Source organism: Colossoma macropomum, unplaced genomic scaffold, assembly GCF_904425465.1.
Source record: "Colossoma macropomum unplaced genomic scaffold, Colossoma_macropomum, whole genome shotgun sequence".
In the NCBI taxonomy this organism is placed as follows: Eukaryota; Metazoa; Chordata; class Actinopteri; order Characiformes; family Serrasalmidae; genus Colossoma; species Colossoma macropomum.
This window is the reverse complement of record NW_023494791.1, coordinates 2020001-2037072: the sequence shown is the minus strand read 5'-3', so window position 1 is coordinate 2037072 and position 17072 is coordinate 2020001. Positions and strand designations below refer to the sequence as shown.

Sequence of the window (17072 nt, the reverse complement as noted above, 5' to 3'; positions counted from 1 at the left end):
CAGTCTGGTACTTAACTATAATTGTACGTAATGTTTGAAATGGGCTTTGAAGGCATTTGTGTTTCAGTCTGTGTGATTCATGTATGTGTGTCCTCAGGCAGAGCAGCATCAAACCCAGCGCTCCTTCAGGCTGCCTTGCGGAGAAACTGGTGTTGTGGTTGACGTCTGCAGGTTTGACGCTTGTTTATAATTCGTTACCCACCAGCACGTGTCCTGTTGTGGCTTTGGTCAGCTGAACTTGAGTTCAGTCATTTACACTATATGGCCAAAAGTATGTGGATATTACTCTTCATTATTGAGTCTAAGTGTTTCAGCCGCATCCATTGGTAACAGGTGTATAAAATCAAGCACATAGCCTTGCAGTCTCCATAGACAAACACTGGCAATGGGTCGTACTGAGGAGCTCAGTGACTTCAAACGATTAAATGATGCCACCTTTGCCACTCAGTTTGTGAAATTTTTGCCGTGCTCACTACCAACCAAACTGCCTCAAGAACTAGGAGCTTCATGAAATGGGTTTCCATGGCTGAGCAGCTGCACACAAGCCTAAGAACACTATGCGCAATGCCAAGCGTCGGCTGGAGTGGTGTAAAGCGCTGCCACTGGACTCTGGAGCAGTGGAAATGTGTTCTCTGGAGTGATAAATCAAACTGCACTCTGTTTGATTCAATCTATCAGTCTGGTGGACGAATCTGGGTTTGGTGGATGCCAGGAGAACGACACCTACCGGAAAGCATCGTGCCAACAGTCAATCCTCATGACTATTGAACACCTTAAGCAAATACATGAGACTAGAAAAGCTCCACTGGGTCATTTTTTAGGCAGATGCTATTGTCATGGCAACATTTACACACAGAGTCCATAGGTTGTGCATAAAGACATAAAATGAGACTTTTTATCTTTAGTGCCAACATGTAAACACAGCATCCTGCTCCGCTGTTCCTCCAGATGGTGAGAACTTCTGATCTGTGTTGCTCATATAAGCTACTTACTTGGCTAGTGAGTAGTAGATGACCATATTAAGTGAATGCTGTGAAAGAAAGTTCAGTACCATGAAGTAGTGACAAGAACTATCTTAAACCATTCGCCCTAGACATTCACACGTAGTGCCGGTAATCGCTGGCTAATCTTCTAATGATGGACAGTGACATCTTGACAGAATCTTGCAGGTTATTCAGCACTTTAGCAGGGTTAGTTACTCTACTAAGCTGCTTCTAAATAGGTGAATATTCCTATCATACCTGTTTTCATTGACATTGCCTGAGCCGTAATCCATGTAATCGCTAAATACTATGGTAGAGCTGACTATAGTGTGGATCGACATGGGAATAAAATCAAGGCAAATCAAGAAAAGCAGATAAGAAATAAAATTTCATTTTACTTTTGCAGAAGCAGCACTTTTTATTTAGCATTTGGGAAAATGGATTGTAGAGCTTATTTTACAGGCTACTCATATAGATCTTGCCCAACCAAATTTACAGTAGAGTACAGTAGTGCTGTCATCAGTTCACTAACTGGATAAAGTGTTTTCTAAAAGGCTGTCTAGAGGGGAATATGGCAGGAACTAATTATGATATGATGGTAACTGAGATATATAACTGAGTTAAACATGTGAGTGTCTGAGTGAAATACGTCAGTAAGTTAACTAAGTTAAACCTGCCTGAATATTGATTTATTCTATAGACTCTTCATTGGATTTGAGTGGCTTTCAAACTCTATATTAATCAAAATAAACGGCCCTTAAGCCCCACAGCAGCTAGGAAAACCCTGACCCCTTAGTTCAGTTGAAGGGTAATGTTAATGCAACTCCATATTAATGCCCATCGTTTTGGAATTGAGTGCCCAACAAACTTATATAGGTGTGATGGCTGTCCACATACTTTTGGCCATGTGGTGTTTGTATGTATATGCATAAACACATATTGGCTTATATGATATGCGTTTAGTGTCTCACTACAGGCTTGATAGATCATATTTCTATGGTATTTCTAATCTTTACCTGAACCCGAAGATGATTTGAAGCTAAGAAAATAATGAAGTAATTGGGGCTGCTTGATGATATTGGAATTATATCGGTATCAGCACATATTTGCGTTTACATTCAGCACTGGACCGATGTTTAGACTTGACCAATATTTTAAACAATGTTTGATAATGTATTTATTTTACTGCAAACTGGCAAAATGTTAGGTGATGCCGGGTTACTGCACTAAAATATCTGCATTTTACTAAATTTACGTCGTTTTAACCCTCTGCAAATAAATATTTCACTTCTCTGGAATGTGTTTCTAATTGTATCAGCATTGGCAGATATGTACATGAAAAATCTGCATCAGCCCACACTTCCAATATCAGTGCATCCCTAAAAATATTTGGCGTGTCCTGTAGAATATACATAGGCTAATGAAGACACACAGTCACGTAGGTCACCATTTCAATCAGACACTGATTGCATGCCACATAATATCTGTGCAACTTGACAGTGACACACTCCTAAAGCAATCAAAGTTGCGTGCAATAATTTCAGTTACTCCACTAGTGTGCCAAAATATCTGTTTGGATTTTTTTTAAACATGTTGTTTTCACTATATGAAGTCATCTGCAACGTTTACATTTGCATATTTTTATTCTCTTTGATCATCATTTCATTGCCATTCTCTACCAATTTGTCTGTTTCATTCCCAAACGCCCTGTAGAATTTTCTTGATGGCAGTTGGCTTAGATTGCTTACAATTAATACCTTCTTCTTTATCAGAGAAATAAAATGTTTTTTTTCTATTATACATCAGCTGTTATTGTTTTCAAAAATGTGTTATATTCAAATTTATATCTATCTATTTTATTTATGGTTCTTTTAAGCAATAGAAGACGAGAGGGAGTGTGTTATCACGAAATAACATCACGGCTGTGATTTGGTGGCCGTAGATCATCACAGCTGTGATGTTATTGGCGATAACACACTCCTCGAGTGTTCTATTGCTTTAATACAACAGTTAAATAAATAAAGTAATAAATTAATAAACTGGGCCGTGAACGCGGCGTTTAATATGTTTTAATGTTCACAGTTCCTTCACCAAATTATAGTTCCTTAACGAGCAGCTTGTTGCTACGTCAGAGTAACGAGCTCCGCCCACTCGCTGCACAGCTGGCAGTTCGTTCTCCAGCTCCTTACACTAAATTCCCAAACTGTCATCACCACTGAGCAGCTTTTCAGTCGGCAGCTGTGACAGAAGAACAGCTGAACAACCTGGAATCAGCCAGAAATGAACCCAACACCATCCGCCAAACGTGTAGTCTGATCTTCAGAGTCTGACCAAATCAGACTGAGCCATAAAACTGACACAATATCAAGTTCAGCTCAGTTTTGTCAGTTTTTGCCAGATCAGTATTAATGTTGTTTTGTTCCAGCCAGTCTGTAAAGCATCTTACAGCCCATTTAGTTTGGCGAATGGTGTTGGGTTCATTTCTGGCTGATTCTGGCTGATGAGTCGTCTCATCTTCAGAGTCTGACCAAATTGGCTGTCGGTCAAATGTGATCTTAAAAGTGTCCATTTTCTGTTTGTGGCAAAGTAAGAAGTAAAAATGTTCAAATAGCTTGAGCGTCTCCTACAGCTGTCAATGCTGTATTTGACTATTTGTTCTGCTCTGTGTGTGTTAAATATTAACTTATTATTCCAGAGGTTAAGTAGATGTTATGGTTGTATCTTGTGATTTTCTGATTCTGTCCTAGAGTCACTGTAAGTTTATTAAGGAGAACATTTGGGTCTCCTGTGGTAATTGTGATCATCTGGATTCGGAATGTTTGTGAGTTCTGTGTAAAATTTTGGGGCCTCAAGAGAGAAGAAAATGAATAATAACAGCTGGATAAAGATGAACAAATGCTGCACATGGCCATTTGAACAGCTGTTAGTATTAGCTGTCTAGTTACAGAAACGTTAAGAGCTTTGAGAAACTCGTTTGTTGGTGGGTTTGGCTCAGATAACTGACAAAATGAAAACTGTTGACTTTGCATAAAATCTCATTCTTTTGATCTCATTCTTTTGTTTATTTTCATGTCTGTTGATCCAGTGAAATCAATCGTCTGAAATGATTCATCCAACATGAAAACATGATGCATTATCAGCATTTTGTTTTTTTTGATATTTGTTTCACAAAGTTGTGATGGTTTCAGGTGTTGTAGTTGGGTTTCAGACAAGTTGCGAATGGGTTGCGGGCCCTTTTAAGTTACGCAACTCAGCTGAATATAATTTTCAGTATAAGTTTCAGGCATTTAAAGTCACATCAAAGTTTCACCATGTAAAGAAAAAAAAACTACGATTAAAAGACGTCCCTGTTTTCTCTGAATCATTTTCCTGGTTGCTTTTGTGTACAAAACAAAAAAATCTGCTATGCTCTAAATTTCGTTTGTCTTTATTTTCAGGCTTCATGCTGAAGGACCTGGAATCAGTGCCTTTTGGTGTGGCTCTGCCGATCAGAGATGCCATCAGCCAGTGCAGAGAACACCCCTGCTCCGATTGGTCCGAAGAGGTCTGTGCTCTGATTGGACGACAGGATTTAACCAAGCAGGCTCATAAAGTGTCCCTGGCCAAAGGAAAGCCGGTAAGCAAGTGAAAGGTTTGACCTGCTTAGTGCGCTGCAGAGGCTTTCCTATGCCCAGTGCCTGACAGTGTGCCGTTTGGGACAGGGCCCAGTGTGTCTCAGTACTGTTCATGTTAGTTTATTTTGAGATGTGATGTCACTTTTATTACCATAGCAGTTGGCTCTGGTTTAAAGGAGACCTATTATGCTAATTTTCAATGTTCATAATTTTAATTTTGGTCTACAATAAAATAGATTTGCAGCTTCAAAATCAAAATTCCACACATTATTTTCCTCATACTGTGCATCTCTCTATATCTGAAACGCTCTGTTAGAGCTCCTGCGTCTTCAAGCCCCGCCTCCCAATAAGCCCAGTGTGCTCTGATTGGTCAGCTTGCCCACTCTGTTCTGATCAGTCAGACTCCAGAGCGGTTCTGCCCCTCCAGGTTCCGCCCCTGTCCTGCAGTCTACAGACAGACCCTTCTCTCCTGAGCAGCTGTGAACTCCGCCGTGGCTGTTTCTCCAGCAGTGTCGGTTCTACCGGATCAGAGTGGATCCTGAAAGTCCGGTCAGCGTCTCTCCACACGGCTACAGCACTGAACACACTCTTCCTCCTCCAGTAGCCCCTGTGTGCTGTGTGAGGGTACCGGGTTTACCCGTAGGCAGGCAGTAAGAACTGTGTTACAAGATGACATCATCTTGTAACAAAGGAAAAGGGCTGGAATTCCAACAAGGCGTTTCAGGCAGCTGAGAAAAGTGGGTTCTGTGGGAGAGAGCTTCTCCCTCTAGAGGGAACGCTGAGCTTTGTGACTTCGCAGAACGTTTACATGCACAAAAAGCTACACAACACGAAAAGCTACACAACACAAAAAGCTACACAACACAAAAAGCTACACAACACAAAAAGCTACACAACGCACTACAGGAAGGAGAAAAATCTAAAAAGCATAATAGGTTCGATTTAAACAGAAAGTCTTCCTTCTTCAGTAAGCTTTCATTTTACCCTTTGTTTTCTTTTTCTTATTTGTGTGTTTGTGAGATGGTTGGGCTGAATGTGCCACTAGAGCCCCCTGTAACAAACGAGGCGGACGAGGAAGAGGATGGGATGGCAGATCTTCACCCAGAGGTAACAGGGCTGATTTGGAGTCAGGATTTGCGTTTGCAGGAGGTTCGGCGCCTGCTTCAGAGCTCCAGACCCGTCCGCGTCAATGTGCCCCATCTGCCAGAAGTCAGCGACCACGAGTACATCGAGGAGAAGGAGAATAAGTGAGTGAGCCCAACCTTTTAGAGAGATGCAGTGATTTGCTCAAGATTCAAATTCACTATAATTTTAAAATCATAACAAAGTACAAGTTGTTAATTTTTCAATGTCAGGGTTGAAAAAAACAGGAAAAACATATTTAACAAAAATTTACACGGAAACTTCCAGCAACTAAATATAATACCAGATCTTTCAGTATTTAATTGGTCCGCTCTTTGCCTTTGTGCGCTTACTGCCACTTTAACTCCTCCAGTCACTCTAGTGAGAGGTCACTCTGGTCCTTCTGGAGGTTCTAGATATTTCAGTGACAGAATGTGAGTCATAGTCTAGCAGGTTTGGGTTAGTTGTTAGGAATGGAAAACAGCAGCCGCAGCTCTATGTCAGGACTCTTCACTGTAAACCTGACACATACAAGCTCAAATACATGTTAATGTCTGCTACAAGCTTCAAGTAAATCATATACAATGTATTTTAAAAATGTTAGATTTCTGTGTTTAATCTAGACCACAAAATGTTCATGTGGAATGCTGCTAGGTTAGTAGTACGCTATAGGGATGCTAGGAGAAATTAACATTATTGTGTTTTTTTATTTTTCCCTACATATATATATATATATATATATATATATATATATATATATATATAAAAATGAGTCAGTGACATTATGTTCCCTTTCAAAGAGACACAGACATTTACACAGGCAAGTATTCAAACTCACCTTAGCTGCTTCGGTCTCATGTGAATCTAAAATGCTTTGAAAGATATTTCTGAGAAGATTAATTTAAGATAATCCATTTACATAAGGAAAGAAAGTCAATAGGAAGGAAAATAAAATAAAAATAAGTGGAAAAAAAAACATGAGTTTTTTCCGGATTAAAACCTACCATGAAAATGTGGCTCCTAACCACCACCTGGAAGACCTGACAGACACCAAAACTGCCCCATCAGATAAACAGCACTTAAAGCTTTCATCTCTGAGAGAGAGGAGAAAATCAAGCTGCTTCAGATCTGAAAACACCCACAGGTGTTTCTGTCCGTCCTTCCACTGTGAGAAGACGACTCAGCGCTGTGGGTCTGAAAGGATGTGTAGCTGATCAAGAAGAACCTCACTGAGAAACGAAAATAGACACAAAACAATAACATTTGCACCAGAACACTGAAAGTGGGAGTGACTGAGTGTAAATTTGTAACTGGGATTACTTGGATCGTGAGAAACAGAAAATGCGACTGACTTCTAAGACTGAACTTTGGAGGTGTTTACGAGAAGCATGCAGATTTCTTTGAAAAAACGAAACCGTGTACAGTTTCCTCGTGCTGAAAAATTAATAACTTGTACATAATGGCTGTTTTGACTGTTTCAAAATGAAATAAATGAAAGGATGATCTGACTTTTGCACTGTACTGTATATAAAATGACAAAATAAGCTTTAAATCCAAAGACAAATGTCTGCAGAATGTCATCTCACTTTGGTTCTTCCACTGCTTTAGTGTTAGAAGGTAGTTCTGAATATAGTAGTGATTTGTGGTTCATCTGTAAGCAGATTTTTGTGTGTTTTCTCCCCCCTTGAACTGCCATTTATCCATTATAGTTTAACTCTATTGCCCTCTTTATGTACCAGGTTGCTGCAGCTCTGTCAGCGCACCATGGCTCTGCCTGTGGGCCGAGGCCTCTTCACACTGTTCTCTTACCACCCTGTGCCAACTGAGCCCCTGCCTGTGCCCAAGCTTAACCTGACCGGTAAGCCTTTACATGTCCATTTACGGACTCCTCCTCACACCAACCACCAAGCTTTCATCAGTAGAGAACCTTCAGGACCTTCAGAGAAGACCTAATGATTTCTGTGAAAAAATACATGTTAGTAATTTTTGGCTTGTATTTATTTTAAATGCTCATCATGCTTGTATTTAAATTCTGCAAGCACTGTAGTTATACTCCCATTTAATCTCATTTAGGTTTTGGTTGGAAACAAAAGTGGTTAAATTCTTGAATTCTTGGAACTAATTTAGTGCAAAAGGTCACTCTAGTCCTTCTGGAGGTTCTAGATACGTCACTAACAGAATGTGAGTCATAGTCTAGCAGGTTTGGGCTAGTTGTTAGGAATGGAAAACAGCGGCGGCAGCTCTATGTCAGGACTCTTTCTGAAATAGTCACTGTAAAACTGATACATACCAGCTTAGATATTTGTATACTATTGGATTTTTCTGTAAAGCTGTAAAGATTTTTCTGTAAAACTATCTAATTAACCATTGCTCCGCCTGGTTTTCCCCGTTTTGTATTCTAATATTTTATACTAGCGCTGTTCGCTGTCCGGTGCCGACCAGAGGAGGATGGGTTCTCCTTTTGAGTCGTTGAAGAAACGTTGTCGTTAAAGAAACATTGTCACAAAGCAGCTTTACAGAAAACTCTGGGTCCAAGCACCCATGAGAAACCTGGAGAGGAACCAAGACTCAACAGGGGAACCCATCCTCCTCTGTCCATATATATAAATAAATGTATATATCAAACACAGTATTTTAGCCTCTGATCTGAAGTGGATTAAAAAGCAATTTTAGGAATTATGAATGGTCTTGCTTTGCATCACGCTGTCAGTTAAATGCCTATAGAGACTCTTCGCACTTCTCCTTCCAGCATTTTATGTGGAAGAGCTTGCACAGTGAGAGCTCAGGCTTTGCTGTATGGGGTTTGCTCTGGGCTCTCACATTCTCTCACGCTGAGTTTGAATCCTGCTTCATTAGACGTAGGCTCAGCTCTTTGATGTCCTCAGATAATACCTCTCTTCCTGTGCTGAGTGGTTCAGCCGAGCCACATGATTAGAGAGCAGTTCTTTAATATCGGCTCTCTGCCTTTATATTTCTGGCTAAACATGTTGAAGTCCTGTAGTCTTGGCTTTTTATTCAATATGAAGACGACAGGACAGAAATACCTAGATGATGTGTTTGTACAAAAGACATGCAGAAACAGCTCTCTAATAATGATCTGTTTTACTGTTTATTCTTTTTTTGATTTTTTTGATATGCCTGAGTGAGAAATGGTGTGAGCGTTACATGCATTGTGCTCCTTTTTTCCCCTCTCGCAGGCCGAGCTCCTCCCAGAAACACCATGGTGGACCTCAACAGCGGAAACATCGACGTGCCGCCCAACATGACCAGCTGGCCCAGCTTCCACAACGGAGTGGCGGCCGGCCTGAAGATCGCCCCGGCCTCTCAGGTGGAATCGGCCTGGATCGCCTACAACAAGCCCAAGAGCGCCGAGTTAGCCAACGAATATGCCGGCTTCCTCATGGCTCTGGGCCTCAACGGCCACCTCACCAAACTGGCCACGCTCAACATCCACGACTACCTCACCAAGGTAAGTGACCAGCTAGAAGTAGAAAGGGTTTTGGCCTTTTGGAGCCCAGAGCTGGCAGCACCTTCATATTATTATGCTTATCACAATATACAACAAGAGGAAACAAGTATTCAGACACTGTTTTTGTTATTTGATGTACATCCAGCACATATATCCACTTTACGTTTACACACATAACGCCTTTTGCCTTTATGTTTATGAATATGCATGAAAAACGTGTTAAAATCAAATCAAACAGTAGTACTGTCTTGGCAGTGTAGTTCCGTTTTGGCCTATTTGGCCTGTTCCTCTTGGCAAACCGTGTTCAGTCCCTAAGGTAATCAAGTCAGGAATTTGGCTCGGCCACATTGCCAGTTTCAGGTTGTTGGCTTGAAACGTCCATCTTCTGTTCAGATTCAGTTTCACGGCTGTTGATTAAATTTATTAAATTTAAGATTAAATTCTCCTCTAATATGCTCCATTGGAGTGTTATTTAATATTGCTGAACGTTAGTAAGCTCCTTTACCTTCACCGTAATTCCTAGTTGTTGCTTGAAATCTCTCAAACCAGTGTCAACACCAGATGCAATATGCACAAGAGCTTGTTTTTTGAGGTGGAGCAGACAAAATAGAACCTGTAGTGAAACATATAAAACAATATTATAATAATAAGACGACGAAACTTACAACTACAATGATTTTTATTCTGTGTTTTACACACAGCAGTGTCTTATGAAGGCACAATTATGCTCACGTTGTAATTAAACATGGTTAGTCAGTGTTTGAGTGTTGACGACATCCATGATATAATCAAACAAGCGTATTGAGACATAAATGATCACGATAAAATATCGTCCTTTTGCCCACCCCTAATTCCAGCTCATGGCATGTTTGTCAGTGTTATGTAGCAGGGTTCAAGTAAATTGTTATTGCAAGTGTTGCCCTGATACCAAAACTGTATCTGTATCAGCACCAATACCGGCACAAATGCAGCATCGGTATTAGTGATGGGGAAACCGATATCTATGACTGACACCACAAAGCAGTTTTTGGTGTGAAGAAGACGCTAACGGAGCCGCTTACCTGAACTGCTGAGCCGGTCCTTTCAGTAATCACTCATCTGCCACTGTGTGGTTATGTTATTATGTTAATGTTATTGAGGAAGCAAAAGGAACAGCCGGACTCAGACCTTTAGCCTCGATTTAACCTTTAGCGTAGCAGCCCACCAGCCAGGCCTGTGTGTCCACTGTATTTTCTTAGTTTAATGTCATTTCAGTGCATTATGGTCATTTTCTTCATAACAAGCACTAAAATCGCTCATAGTAGCTGATGTCTTGGTAGCTAGCTGGCTCAATTTGCCTTTCCACCTTAAACAGTCCAGCAGCACTTGAGCAGTACAGATGCCTGAAGCGCCATTATTTGAGGGTCCCATTGAGTAGGGAAGATTTCAACCACTACCCCTTGTAACACAGTTCAAGGGGCGAGGCGACACTCGGATAGGGGATAAAAATAAGAAATGGGATTGGGCCTTAGTGTCAGTATCGGTACTCTGTATTGGCCAGTACTTAAGGATCAGGTATCGGAGGGAAAAAGAGGTATTGGTGCATCTCTAGTTATTGCCAAGATGTTGTTCATGGTATCAGTGCATGGTACCCTGTCTTTATCCAAATTCTGACTGCAGGCCGCAGATCAGTGCGGCAGAGCTTTGCTCAGAAATATCCGTTTTCTGTGAACGACATAACTGAAGTGGACTGAGTGAAATGACGGAATGATTCAGTCTGAACAGAGTGACTCACTGCCGCTTATCTATAATGGAGATCTGTATTGGAGCGTGTGGAGTGCATTGGCAACAGCGGTTACTTTGAAGCCAGAAGCTTAATGGGAATCAGTGGGGATTCAGGGGAGGATAGGACTGGTTCATGTAGCCAGGAGGACGGTGTTCTTGAAGTTTGGTGAGAGTGTGAGAGATACTCCCTTAAGGCGCGCTCTGTATTGCGAAGCGCCCTGCTTTAAACAGGAGATAAGACGCCTTGTTAAAGGGGTAGTTCAGCGCTGATGCGACACCTCTTGTTGGTATGAGCATTGCTTGAATGAGATTTAAATCTTTCTTTCTTCAGTCTCGGTCTCATTAGTTCCAAAACTGGAATGGATACACACTCTTATTTTTTTTCTTTTTTCAGCTGTCTCTCTTTTTTGAGCTTTGCTCTCATCCTGTTGTTTTTCTCACATGAAAGGCGAACGTAAAACACAGTTTCACTATGACAATGCATGGCGCCATAACGCGCTCTGTGTTCTCTCATTTCCAGTCAGGCCAGGCTCTATCGCTACTTTCGGTGGTCACGGTGCATATGTGTAATCTATAGCTCAATCTATACACAAGAGTATTTACACTGCCCCTTCACCACATTGAGATTGGTGGCCAAGGCTTTCTAGACTCTGATAGTACTCAATTACGAGAAACCAGCGGAAAACATCCTGTTTTACACACTTTAGTGTGAAGAATCAATGAATGAATGAATGAACAACGTGCTATTGTTCAGCCTCGTCTTGTGAATTGTATAGAAGTAAATACAATCAGATACTGGTGGCAGAGAGTCTCCATCCTGTCAGTGAAGCTTTTTCCATTTCTGCACTAACATTGCATTTGTGATTTAAATGCGATTATAAACATTAAGCTTCTTAAGTGAATTTTGGTCCCTGAACCTTCAGTAAGCTGTGTAACATCTTCAGTTTAACTTTTTGACATGTTTTTAAATGTAAATGTTTAACTTTAAATTGATCCCTTAAGCATTTAACTTAAACACTTTAAGGGCCCATGTCCTAATTTTTTGGTATTTTATTGTTTCCCTTGTGGTCCTCTTACGAGGTGTGGGTTTAGGTGTCAAAAAGAGCCATAATTCAGTTGTTCATGTGTGGTTTAAATAAACAGGGAGAGGAACATCATCAAGGACGGTTCTTATCCTAACCCTGGACTTTTTAACCCTGCTATCTGGCAGGCGTTGGAGCCGCCGCTCCCGCACCAGCAGGCTCAGGAAGAGCTTCTTCCGTGAGGCTGTGACCCTGCTGAACTCCAGGCCGTCACTTTAACTGCGTGTTTGCACTCAATGCACTGTTACTGTATTTTACGTCCTGGTATTATTGCACTATCCATATTTGTACAGTCTATTACTGCACTATTACATGTTGGTATAGTGTAGTGAGTAACACCTCTGCCTTCTACGCTGTAGACTGGGGTTCAGTCTGCCTGGGTAAACACCCTACACTACACCAATTAGAGTCCTTGGGCAAGACTCCAAACACTACCTTCACCTACCTGTGTGAAATGATCACATTGTAAGTTGCTCTGGATAAGATTACATTTAATAAATAAATAAATATATATTGATATAATATATATAGATGCTAACTACATTTCATTGGCTCAGTACCTGTACTTGGCACAATGACAAAGTTTAATCTAATCTAATCTAATCTACCCTCTCTTTACCCCTTATAGAATAAATAGGCATTTTTTTTACTGTGCCTTTAAGGCTGATATGTGTAAATACTGCAGAGCTGATTCACTGCCCTGTATTGTGCCTCATTGCAAAAGCAGTCTGAGGTAAAACGCTCCTTATAACTTCGGTTTGAATGGGCAGAGCTTAATTGTTGTAGGCTGAAAAGGCGGATGTATGACATCACAACAACAGTCAACTCAAAACGGGCTGTTTTGCATACATGGGTTGTATGAATGTAATGTTTTGAAACTTTAAAAGTATATATATTACGTTAAACTTTTTTATGTCAAATAAAACATTGAGAGGAGTTTGTTTTTTCTTGAGCCCTTATATGTATTTTTATTCACCAAACAGACCTGCACCTGCATTTTTTTTGAGATTTGAGTGCTGAATGCAGTGCCCTGCACTGCCAGCTTACAAGCTCTGCATTATAAGGTTAAATTTCCCCACATTTAACTTGTTAAGACTTGTTAATTGTGCTCTTTTTCTAATTTAGATATGAAAATGATTCATCGTTCAGCCCTAGTGCTGACTTGGCTCTGCTGCTGGAGCAGAAAATAAACAGTGTAGGCCCACTAGTCCTTTCTGACTTGTACATTTGCAAAGCAAAAACTGCCTATTTGCATTCTTGTGGTCGCCACTGACTATTGTACAGATTTAACTTGCATACCACATATTACAGCATGACTGGGACTGTACGCAGCTGCTGTGCATGCTTCAATAGGCTACCTGTGTTTGGGTTTTCCACAGTCAAAACTAGACTACTGGACTCCTTTTTTTGTCCTCCTTCTTAGGGTCATGAGATGACGAGCATCGGGCTCCTGCTGGGTGTATCGGCCGCCAAGCTGGGCACCATGGACATGTCCATCACGCGCTTGCTGAGTATTCACATTCCGGCGCTGCTGCCGCCCACCTCCACCGAGCTGGACGTCCCGCACAGCGTGCAAGTGGCCGCCGTCGTGGGCATCGGCCTTGTCTACCAGGGTACTGGCCACCGGCACAACGCTGAAGTGCTGCTTGCTGAGATCGGTCAGTCCAGTGGGTTCAGAGTCAGCCCTGCTTTTTGGTTGCTGTCCATTGATGTAATCGTTTGTGTTGTTTGTAAATGATGTGCATGTCCAGGTGATGGTGGTAGGGGGCAGGCTCGGTTTGGAAATCCCACCAGTAATGAGACCGCCATAAACCGCAAATGCCAATCAAGTGGGACGATTTAAAATTTAAAATAGTAATATTTCTTTACCTTTAAGACTGATATATGTAAATGACCTCTGTTCTGATTGGCTGTACCTCATTCAAAAAGCAGTCAGAGCTGAAACACTCCTTATAACTTCAGCATGAGAGGGCGGGGCTAAAGTGCTGTAGGCACTGTTGGTTTTTCGTGACATCATGGAACTGAGGAGTAAATATATTTTGAAATTTATTAATGTTTATTAGTGTTTGCAATGACCAAAGAGGTCATGAGCTCTTGCTATAATTTTTCTGAATTGTTATCTTGAGATAACAAGATAAATAAATTGTTATCTCAAGATAACAACTTTGTTTTCTTGATCACAGGATAATTAACTCATTATCTTAAGATAACAGCTTTTGTTATCTCGAGATAACAAGATAAGTAACTTGTTATTTCAAGATAATAATTTTGTTATTTTGAGGGAACAGGATAATTAACTTGTTATCTCAACATAACAACTTAGTAAAATATAACTCATGGCCTCTCTGGACTTCCGTATTATATAATACATCACACTCTTTTATTAAAGAACAAGTGAGGAAAATTTCCATGATATGAGCCCTTTAAATGTCATAAATTGCTTTTCTGATTGATTGTCTGATGCTTTTAGATGCTGAAAATAAAATAATCTTAAATCTAATAAAATTATCTAATACAATGAGATACATTGACTTAATGAAATCACTTAACACAAGTAAATAATGTCCAGAAATAGGTTATCTTATAATAAGCTTACAGCAATCTCATTATTATTATTATTATTAATGAGCAATATTAGACACACTGACTGGATTTAAGATCATTTCACTTGATAAGAGACGATTTTTTTCAGTGTAAGGAAGGACTTATTAGTTCTTAACGCTTCGTCCCACAAATCCAGTTACATCGCTTTGCTTCTGTGTGTGAGTTTGGGTTATTACAGTTAACTAAAACTATTACTAAAACGAATACTATCAGTGAAAAATGAACTGTAATAAAAACAAAAACGACAGTTTTTAAACACGAAATCAAAGCAATAATGTTCACTGCAAAAATAAGCAGTGGTGGACGAAATACACAAACCATGTACTTGAGTTAAAGTAGAGACACCCAAGGTAAAATATTGCTGCAGTAAAAGTAGAAGTTCCTCCCTTTAGACCTCCACTTGAGTAAAAGTACTAAAGTATTTGCCTTCAAATGTACTTAAGTATCGAAAGTAAAAGTACTAAAAGATTAATTATGACTTTAATGTCCTATTATAATTTTTGTAACAAGACTCGCTTCATTAACTCATTTTTGGTGAAAATACTCCAGTGTCTCTCTTGGTAAACCAGTCTTTTAATAGAAGGTCATTAATTAGTGACGCTGATGTCTATTAAAATTATCATAAACACAAAACACTGAAGGCAAACAGTTTCCATCAGGTAGAACTGAGTGGCTCTGAAATCACTTTTTACAAACAAGCAAAGTTTCAGTTTAAGATTTATTTGAACTTAGTTACAAGTTTAAGTTTAATAAAAACTTTAAACTCAGATTCACAAATGAGTTTCCTTTACTAAACTGCATCTGTAGGTCTCTGTTCATAAACATAAACTAGCCAAAACTAATTTACTATAAAATGAAATGTGTTTGTATAAATTCAGAATAAAGACACGTCAGTCACGACTGCATATGTGTACATATTTCTATATTGTGGTCTGTTTACACACAGTTAGGTTAGTTCATCATTTATGTTGAATAGACTCTCCCAAAATTTTACGCTGCTGCACTGATGTTGAACCGTGTGCTGCACTGGGTCGGTATGACCAACAGGTCAAAACAAGCTCAAAACAAAGTGACCGCTGTGCCCTGATTGGTGTTCTGCTTTGCGCTTCTTTCGTTTTGCCATGTTATGTTTTTATTCACACATAAACCAAAAGGAACGACAGGTTTCTCATAATGTAGTGGAGTAAAAAGTGAGATATTTGACTTTGAAATGTAGCGGAGTGAAAGGAAAAAGTCGCCCAAAATGGAAAAACTTCAGTAAAGATACACAAAAAACTACTTAAGTACAGAAATGAATTACATTTACTTCGTTACTGTCCACCACTGAAAATAAATAAATGAATAAATAAATGGAGTTAATGAGAAGAACTTTAGTTTTCGTTTATTCTGTGTGTAAACAGTAGATCCCTTTTAAGAAACGCTGGTGCTGGGCTCAGTCCACTGTTGCATTCATTTTGTCCTCCCATTATCAAACAGCTGTCGTTGCAGCATTCATCGTAATAGTAATTAATAAAACTGAAACTAAATAAAAACTGAACTAAAACCATTAATGCATTAACTGACTAACTGAAACCAAACTGAAATCAAAAACCAAAGTGAAAAAGGAAATAAAAATAAAACCTAATGAGAACGTCCAGACTGTAATAACCCCAACCATAGAACTGATTTGATTTGTTCTGTCATCGCAGCCCTTAACGAAGTGTTCATCACTGAAACTCCCACCATGATGATGATAAAAATACGATTTGTTGTGCAGCTGTGGTTTCTAGGTTTTCTGAGAGTGCTTCACCAGTGTGTTTGTGTTCCTGCAGGACGTCCTCCGGGTCCCGAGATGGAGTACTGCACGGACAGAGAGTCGTACTCTCTGGCAGCAGGCCTGGCACTCGGCATGGTTTGTCTCGGGGTGAGTTCGGCTGTGTTGCCAAGTTATTTCAAGAATGCTATCTTTCAAACAAGCTGTGTTTCCTTGGAGAGGCACTTTCAACACAGCCTTATCACCACTTATCAGTATTACCAAAGCTCAAGGTCACCTAACCTCCACCCTTCCTGCATGTTACCATTGAGGCTAACACAACCAGATCTCTACCACTTCAACAACAACAGCTTTCCAAATAAAGCTGCACATCATGGTTGGTCAGATCATTGAATAATGAAGGCAGTAGATTTTTTTTAGACACTAAGAAAGCTGGACGTAACTACTTCACGCCTTTCTGAGCCAATACTTACACAGTTTTATGCAAAATTTTGGCTGCTTTTGGTCAAATTACATGTTTTGGTGAGAGCACGTTAACACATTGCCTACAGAGAACACACCTCTGCACATTTTAATCCATAATTACTGTTTATTTGCTGAATTTCAAGACATTGGGAACAAAAAGACAACACAAAATGTGGCCTGTGCAAAAGTCATGGCACATAACTATGAAAAATACAG

The 17072-nt window shown here is 40.0% G+C and overlaps 1 protein-coding gene across 1 annotated transcript in view; it reads left to right on the top strand.

The window, feature by feature from the left end:
* The window catches only part of anapc1 (anaphase promoting complex subunit 1), a 118391-nt gene that overhangs the window by 58894 nt on the left and 42425 nt on the right, over nucleotides 1–17072 (top strand). Inside the window, exons 24-30 of the mRNA XM_036573632.1 lie at nucleotides 98–171; nucleotides 4421–4599; nucleotides 5618–5844; nucleotides 7459–7577; nucleotides 8917–9188; nucleotides 13458–13692; nucleotides 16450–16541. Coding sequence (XP_036429525.1) covers nucleotides 98–171; nucleotides 4421–4599; nucleotides 5618–5844; nucleotides 7459–7577; nucleotides 8917–9188; nucleotides 13458–13692; nucleotides 16450–16541 — 1198 coding nt within the window. The remainder of the gene's footprint in view (nucleotides 1–97; nucleotides 172–4420; nucleotides 4600–5617; nucleotides 5845–7458; nucleotides 7578–8916; nucleotides 9189–13457; nucleotides 13693–16449; nucleotides 16542–17072) is intronic.